The sequence below is a fragment of the Buceros rhinoceros genome, unplaced genomic scaffold, assembly GCF_000710305.1.
Source record: "Buceros rhinoceros silvestris isolate BGI_N320 unplaced genomic scaffold, ASM71030v1 scaffold3455, whole genome shotgun sequence".
NCBI classification, from domain to species: domain Eukaryota; kingdom Metazoa; phylum Chordata; class Aves; order Bucerotiformes; family Bucerotidae; genus Buceros; species Buceros rhinoceros.
The window spans coordinates 42,107-50,997 of NW_010414414.1; the positions used below are offsets into that span (position 1 = coordinate 42,107).

The 8,891-nt window shown below is 44.1% G+C and overlaps 1 protein-coding gene across 1 annotated transcript in view; it reads right to left on the bottom strand.

The window, feature by feature from the left end:
- Window positions 1–121, bottom strand: part of LOC104494268 (solute carrier family 22 member 23-like) — a gene marked incomplete at its 5' end in the record, with an annotated part of 3,275 nt that extends 3,154 nt beyond the window's left edge. The window contains one exon of the mRNA XM_010137078.1: window positions 6–121. Within this exon, the coding sequence (XP_010135380.1) occupies window positions 6–121 (116 nt within the window). The remainder of the gene's footprint in view (window positions 1–5) is intronic.
- Between the last annotated feature and the right edge of the window lie 8,770 nt (window positions 122–8,891).

Genomic DNA, 8,891 nt, shown 5'->3' on the forward strand with positions numbered 1-8,891 from the left:
AGGACCTGCCAGTCCCTGCAGAGGGCAGCCAGCCCCGGCATGAGGAACTGCCCTGCCATCTCGATGAAGCTCGCCACCATGGTGACCATGAACCGATGCCCAGGAGGACAGAGCTCTATCCCTGAAACACAGAACACATACAAACACATCAGCTCCCCACCAGCAAAGGCACCCGCATTTCTTTACGGATATTTCAGGGAGTTAATATCCTTCAAGACCTTTGGCCAAAGTTATGCACAATCACATCAATCTTGTTTCCTCCTGTACTTAGACTTCAAATACTGTAGCAGCTATAGAGAAGCCCATTAACAGCTGGCCATGGCGAAAACATGGCAACTTCCATACACCTACTCCATCTCCTGCAGACCTGCCGTATCCTCACTGTCAGCTTTCCTTCAGTCCCTGTCTAGAGAAGCATTTTACCAAACTGTAAGATACTTGTTTTTTAAAGGGAATGTAAGGTAAAACACAATCCACTGATTTTGGGTCAAGCCTTTTCGTGCTTCTCAGAGGTGCCACGTGCCTTGCCAGTCAGTTTGCTGGGAGGCCTAAGAGCACAGCTCTCAGCAGGATACAGGCTCCCAGCTCATACAGGATGCCACCTGCCCACAGTTTTATACACTATGACTCAGCCAGTTTCAAGCTGGATTTTGCTGAGTAGGCTGTTTCTGGGTTTGCTTTTTGTTTTGGCAATAGCTAACCTCTACCAACTTTCAAACAAGCCAGCCTTTCAACTCTCTTATCCTGTCTTCCATCCTTCCTTTTGCTGTGGGGCAATTTTCTACCATCACTGGCATCACTGGTTGTCTCAGTTGCACTGTGACAACAGAGTTTTGTAGATACATACTTTCCTTAAACCCTGAATTCTGGCTACTTTTATTCAGTCCTCAGAAAAGAAGAGGAGTTTAACAGAATCACAGCTCTAAAGAAAAGAAACAACATAAAAAAAAAAATCACTGAATAAATTGCAGAAATATTGGGCTGCCTTGTAGAAATATAATGAAACAAATTTTTCATCAGTAACTGATTGCAATAGAAGCCCATATTTAATATTTCCTATTTGCCTGCATCCCCTTCTACAGATTCATTGTTATGCAAGATAAACTTGCCACAAATGTTCTGCAGTACTAATTGGCACACCGATACAGAAACGTAGGCTTGTAAACATCCATGATATGTCGCTGTCAGCATTGTGGATTTTCCTTGGGATTTCTCCTCAGTGGTTTTAAATTATAATTTAACAGTTGTTAAAATTGTAATTGAAAAGCTATAAGGTAACAGGAAGCGATGACAGCTGCTCCTTCATTCTCTCAGCTGTGGCTTGTTCTGCATTTATCACTGTAACAGAGATTTAAACTAGTTGCCCAGGAACTAGATTGTAGATCAAATGTCATATTAAACACCACACATTTTCCCCTCTTTCTTTTCAGCCAGTGACAAAAACTGTTGATGGATTTTTTTCTAATACAGAAGGAAAATATATCTGTTGTGAGGCAGCCCATATTTTCATTAGCTTAACCACAAACACAGCAGCTTTGGAAAAGAAAGGGGGGGAAAAACCCCAAACCTTGAAAGACTTTCACTTGCTATAAAAGGCTTTTACAATTTAATTAGGAAATCAAGATTGAAACACAGAGCTCCTTATGACATTAATGCGGTTTCATTCTTACTAATGAAGTATCCCAAGCCTAGGCGATTTTTTAAACTCTATGCAAAGAGGTCATTTCCGTTTTATTTCTCTAATCTGGAAACATAAAGTGGTCCTGTTTTTCTAAACCTTAAAGTCACAGTTATGCACAATCCAACATTCCTTCATTAAGTACAAGGATGAGCTTTGTTGCTATAGAAACGAGAAGTCTGCATTAGATAGGTAAGGCTTTGGCATTTCAATTGCATTGCTTAGGTTAGTATCAGATTTAAAAAAAAAACCCAACCAACCACCAAGCGAACAACTTTTATATGAAACCAGAAAGAGGCATCCAAACAATAAAAATGTATTTTACTAAGTCACTGGTGCATAATACATAACTCTGTAACTCTGTAACTCCGTATGCATCAGTTATTCATTGTATAGAAAGGAAATAGCTTCAGAGACTGTTTAGCATCTATTTTCTTATCTGGATTATCTAATACATATATTTTGCCCAATTTTTGCCCTTTTGTCTAAAAAAGCTGGAGAAGACAAACTAATCCCTGCTGTAGCTGGATGAGCACGACTTGCAAGTGACATCAGCAGGCACTCAATCTATACAAAACAGCACATCTCTGTTGAAGTGTTCAACATATTAGGAGAGCCTACTGACTTTCCAACATCTTCAGCATCAATTTTAAATGACAGAAGATTCAGACCACGGTTTTTAGCAAGCATTTAGCAGCCAACTTTCCCACCTCTGCCCAGCAAAGCCACCAGGAAAGGCACCCTGCTGATGCTCACACCAGTGCTGAGATGCACCCAGGCATGAGGCCTCTACAGCTGCAATGATTTCCACCCAGTCTGCACGGTAAATTACTAAGTCACATGAAATCTCTACAAGGCAGAGAACAGCTTTATCCATTGATGGCAAATCCAGCAAGCAAGCTCCAGCTCCCACACCCAGCAAAAAGGTTCCCACCTCAGCTATGTTGTGGAGCATGTGAAGTCAAGTGAACTCTTGACGTACACACAAAGCGTGGAAATTACCATCAGTAGCAAAACCTCCCAGATACACCTGTTCATCAATTTTGTGTGGGCAAAATAGGCGTGGAAAGGGTTTTGCTTCCTTGACCAGCACTTCTATTCCAGACAGCACAGGCAGAGCAGCAGATGCAACTCAGATGCCTAATTTCCTTAACTTCCCAGGAAAAAATCGTATGGGCAATTTGCAACCTGTACACAAAGCAGTCCTGCAGTACTTGGGCAATGAAATCAGAAACGTCCATCTATTTTTGTTAAAAGTTAATGAGAGAGATGAATGGAGAGAATGAGTGTGGTTGTGCAAAATCTGCCTACTTAGGGATTTCAGCATTGACTTCTATATAGTCTCTCACTGAGTTATTTAGAAATCCCAGGATAACTATCTTCAAATATTAACTAAGGGAATAAGAACCACAGCAGCTATATTGGCTGTTCCTAGTGACAAAGGCCAAGCTCAAGAAAAGGACTTTCAAACCAACATTTTTGGTATGCTAAGACGACAGATTTCAGAGCAGCTCCCCCACTACTTCATATATTGTCCTTTTTACTTACCACTAGCATTGCAGCAATGGCCCTACTTGACCCTTGAAATAGCCACATGCACCTGTGGGTGGGTTTGTTCAACTTTCTAGACGCATGTTGAGGGAAAAACATTCACTGAGGGGAGGTTCTGTCCCCAGCACTCCCAATGCTTCCCTCTGGAAGGCAGCCTCAGAGATGTCTTGGGCTGGCTTCCCTTGCTGGTGCACTCCCTCCAGAGAAGAGGCAACACTTGGTTTCAGAGAAGCTGAGTTTCACAATGGATGCTGGCCTGCGAAAAGCTGCTTTAGGTGACAATGGACCTACAGGGCTTTGAACGGAGTCAGACTTTCTGACTATCTGGCTTTAACAAGCTGTCAGTGTACATTCTTGCACCTCAAGCGAATACAGACTCCAACAGAGGTTTCAAACCATCATTTTCCAAACCTGTCTAAAAATCATAAGTAGGTTTTAGGACTAGGAAAACTATGGGCTGAAGGCAACATTGTCACATGCAAGTTCTCATTAGATCCACTATGCAAAAACTGCAGCAAGGTTAGAGTAAGGCTTTCTTGACAGACCAAAACAGAAACAACTCAAAGTGAGCAGTCCTTCATTGTTTCATAGGAGCCAGCCCACAGCACATCCCTGGAGTTGGACTGGGCAAGATCTTTCAAGCAAGTTTTGGAATATTGAAATGACTTTTCTTTAAACGGGATTAATTTTCTCCCCCTCGCTCCCCCTGCGTAGTCCTTTGGGACTCTCGTTAGAAAGAAGGGAAAGCCTGAACAAGCCTTTACAGCACATGAAGCACTGAGAGGCTCTCCTTCGGCAAATGCATTTGCGGTTTTGCCAAAAAGAAATTGTGTATAGACATGAGTGAATTAATTCACTATAATTATACGGTACTTGAACTGGTAAATACCATTTACGTGGCCTCATCTAGAAATGGGTGTGCTTGGAAGAACCCAGGGAGCAGAGCAGAAAGGAAGATGTTTCTGGAGTCAGGCTGTAGGGGGATGAGGTATAGTGCGTCTTGGATCCACAGACATCTTTGGAGTGTCTGCAGAGAGCTGTTAATACTGAAAGGTTTTACTTTATTGTTTGCAAACCATATTTATTAGCTTGCAAAAGGCTCTGAATTATTCAACACCAAAATCAATTGTCCCCTACAGCTGACCAAAACCAACAGGACTCCATCACATATCTCTGCGTGGCTGGCAAAATTTAGGAAGATCCCAACACCACCAACAGCTTAGATGGGACAGTGAGGTGAGGTACAGCGGCGGCTCCGAGCAGGACCAGGACACTCTTCCCACCAGTGCACTGCATGAGCTGCACAGGACACACGGTCGGGCTTGCACGACTGCAAGCACTCATGCTGCTTGGGACAGGGGTGAGGGGGGGCCTCTGCAACACCATGGGGGTTCAAGCCCCTCTGCCCCTAGAGCTGCTCCCTTGTGTGGGAAGCCACTGCCCCTGTGTATCAGCAGAGAAAGGCTTGATAAAACCACAGGTCCAACAGCAGGTTACCCACAGCAAATGCAACCAGCACTGGTGACAAGGGGCACATCAATTTTAGATCGGAAAGGGCAAGTCGTCTTTGCTAACAGCTTCTCCTTTCCCTGGCACTGGGATGGAAAGACCCCTGGACTTAACAACAATCTTTCAGGCAACTTTTTCTGAAAAAGATGGAAAACTGAGTTAAAATTATCCAAGTATGCCATGACCTGACATCTGCAATGCTGCCCTCTCCCCTTTCCAGCCAGCTCCTCTCTCCCACCCTCTCTGCCTGCAGCTGTGGAAGGAGCAGCATATCTAGAGGAGACAGACACACAGACAGGTGACCAGGGACGACTACAGTAACACCAAGTTAACATCATGTTGCTCATGCTGCCACAGAGTATGACCCTGCATAGCCCACCTCCTCCAAACCCCAAGCGAGCTGTCGTCGTGGTGAAGGGATTGAGGACCACATTCCATCCTTTCTCATTTGGTCTTAACACTTGTGTACTACAAACAAATAACTTGCTTCAGATTCCAGAAATCCTCTCATTTGTCTTCAAATGCTGACATTTATTCTCGTAGGATATTTGCACAAGGATGCATAGCAAATACTTTTATTTAAAGAAAAAATTGTAAGATATTTGCAAATAATATATCAAGAGGAAAAAGAGGTTAAATCATACTGCTTGAACAACTCTCCGGTGTCCACTCACCTATCTCCAGTCCCAAAACACAATTCTTGCACTGCAGCCCAAGTGCTGGCCCCATCACAAACCACAAGCTAACCACTTTTTGAGCCTTTGCAGTTTTCTCTCCCTGCCCAGTTTCAGTCTATGAGACACCAAGACTGTAATTATATAGGATTATCCCTTGGAGAAAATGGCCAGAGCAAAGTACCCGAGTCTGGGCAACAGCATTCCCACTGAAAAATCCCCAAGGAGGCAGTCTGATTCTAGATTCACATTCAGTCTAACAATATATTCAACAACAAAAATCACACTTTTTGACAGTCTTCCCCATATTACTATACACCCAACACTCTTAATTCCCTCCCTCTAAGGACCCCTCAAGATATTCCCCTAACTTAAAAAGAGGGGAAAACAATCGGACTCAGATGAACGAGACCAAGAACAGCTGAGCAGAAGACAGCTCAGGCAACACACCTTTAGGTGTAAAATGTGGGACACCAGGAAGTCCCTGTGGTGGCAGCATCCTAAAGCACAGGGCTGTTTGCCCCTCAGCCCTAGCAGCTGCTCAGCTCGGTCGAGAGCAATGTGCAGGCTGTGGCCTGAAGTGCAGTTGGATCCTGCATTTCAACAGAGCAAAAAAGGAGAGAAAAATCATCTCAGAGCACTTAGTTTTCCAGGCTGTTCAGCATGTCCCACCACTGCTGTGTTCCTGAGCTGACCCTTTTGGCACAACGAGCTCCACTACCTCCGTCACAGCGATCTTGAAGACTGCTGGGAGGCGACCCTGTCCCTGCTTTTGCCATATTTTCCAATTCCAACCAAGCTCTCACAAACCTCAGAGACCTCATCTTCCTCCAACACTCTCTGTGGGATTTGCCCTCTGCTGTAAACAGATTCCTAGAATAACACGGCCCCCAAGCTCGCTTGTGGCTAGCCGACCAGATAAAATTGCAGCAAAAACTATTACTAACTGGGAGACAAACCTTTCAGTTTGCAGCTGGCTGCTAGGGGAAGTAAATAAATAAAATCCAGCACATCTGCTTATATATCCACATTTCCAGGTGGTTACTGGATACAAAAGTCTAAGAGCTGCAAGCCACACCCGTGGGCTACATACATTTCTCACCCCAATTCACACACTTCTGATTCAGCACCAGCTGAAACGACCCAGGTTAAGCCCACGCTCATTCCTAGCTGAGTGCAGACGTGGAAGGCATTTTCTTCATCATGTTTGCTGTCACCAGAAGTTAGGGAGGAAGCACCACATGTAAACACAGTTTATTAGAGAACTGCAAATGAAGCGGCATGTGGAAGGAAAGGTTATCACATGCACTGTGACAGCCACCAATTGATATAAACACAGAACAGAGACAAAGTGAAAGGGAAAGAAAAATTTAATTTCCCACTGGATAAATCCAATCCACTGCCAAGCAAAGAGAGCGGTAATAGACTGAACCTCCAATGGCTGAGTAAGAAAAATGAGATTATTTTCCCTCCAACAGCACAGCAGGATAAAAGTAACTCTGAAATATATCTATGAAGTGACATAGATGTGCCTTCAAATCTTCTACCCCTCATAGGTTTGGTGAGGAATTCTTTTAAACACCCACTAGCCCACCATTAACATCCACTGAACACTTCCAATGTGTGTCAAATCAGTCACCTCTGCACTGACATAACCTGAGCTGATGGAGCTGTCAGGCTGGCTCCGGGGCAGGCAGACAGCCTGACACCTCACCAGGTGTGCAGTGGCACTCTTCATTTTTTACCTGGATAGATATCCCAAATCTACCCGATAGAGCTATCGAATAGGTAGCTATCTAACCAGAATAGATATCTATCTTATCAAACCTAGATCAGATGTTGATTTTGTATACACATACAAGCATAGTGCTAAAACTGATGCTAGGCAAAACTCCCTTCAGATATGCTACTGAGCCTCTGCTGCTGTCAACACTACAATGCGCACAGAGCATGCAAAAAGTGAACACAGCTACAGCTCTCACCCAAAATCCAACCAAACCACAAGGTGCAACCTCCCCTCTCTATTTTTTCACATGCCTGACTCACTCCTGTAAGGCACAAGTGAGTAACACGCCAACCCAGTTTCAGGCCTGGTGCTGCTCAGCTGTGTTGGGATATTTCAGGAGTTCTCCTCCCAGCTGCAGGCAATCTGCAGCTACCCACAGGTGGAGAGTTCGGACTACAGACACTAAGCCAGCTGAAGGTTCTATGCGGGGCATTCACTCGCCCTCCATGAAGGCAGCTGCAGGAGCCCGGGACCGTCCAGGCACAATGGACATGCAGCTGAGCACCATCCCGGGGCCAAGCTTGCTTAGAGCAGAGAGCTCAGCTCCCCCAGGCACGGATGACCCTAAGCAGAGGCTGCCAGACCACAGTATGGGATGCAGCAATGCCTGTAATCATGCTCTGGATCCAAGTGAGCATCAGTGGCAGAGCAGGGAGCACGCATTGGTCCTCCATTTATCCCATAGTATCTGTGTTTATTGAGTTTTACACTGCCCAACAAACAACATCTTACAAAACAGATGGCTGAGTGCCTAACGTACCACATTGCCTGCCATTCACAAAGTAATAAAAACAAAGAAATGTTAAATTACGTTTGTGGTACTGCAGCTACCATCTCTCCTACTTCCAGAGGAAAGCAGCAGCAACCAGCCAACGCTGATTTTTGATGACAGGTCCTGGATGTGAATAGCGGCATTACAGAACAAAACCAGTAGGATGTCCCTGGAAACCTAAACAGCAGTGACAAAGAAACTAGCAGATACAGAACACACTAATTTCAGAATAAAGGTGACTTAATTTAAATGCAATTAAAAAGTTATTAAAAGGCTTTGCCACAACAAGTGTCCTCATATGCTAACTGCTATGTATAAAATAAATTATCCTCTACCTCCAATCTATAAATTCCTAACTCCCCATTAAGAGAATCTCAAAACACGTATCAGTACTTGTTTTGCACAAAACTAAGACTGCATAGAAACATACCGGATTCTTCCGTGTTCCAAGAAGGTGGCTTGCTCTACAGGAGCTGCACAGCCAATCACAGGAATATTTTGCAAACTGAACACCTCTGCTGTTCACAACAGCTGGCTCCTTTTCTCTTGACATGATCTAAATCACAACTAGCATCTTTTTGACAGGAATGAACGAGCACAGCTGATAAAAATGATGAGAAAGGTGTCAGAGGAACTCATTTTCTTTGATGCTTCACATGAAAGTGTTCTGTGCCTGCATTTGTTAGCAAATATTTAACAATATTGTAGCCATTTAAAATAAGAGAAAAAAATTCAATAGCCGCACCGCACTGCAGTCTCTTAATCAACCAAGTGGCAAATGATGTTCCAACAGCAGCTGTTTCTGTATCTCAGTTTGCAACCTCCAGATGGATGACGGTCCTCAAAAAGGCAAGAACAAAGAAGTAACAGCCTAACATCTTGTTCTGGGTTTATCAAATGTTTCCCAGCTCACCGAGGCAG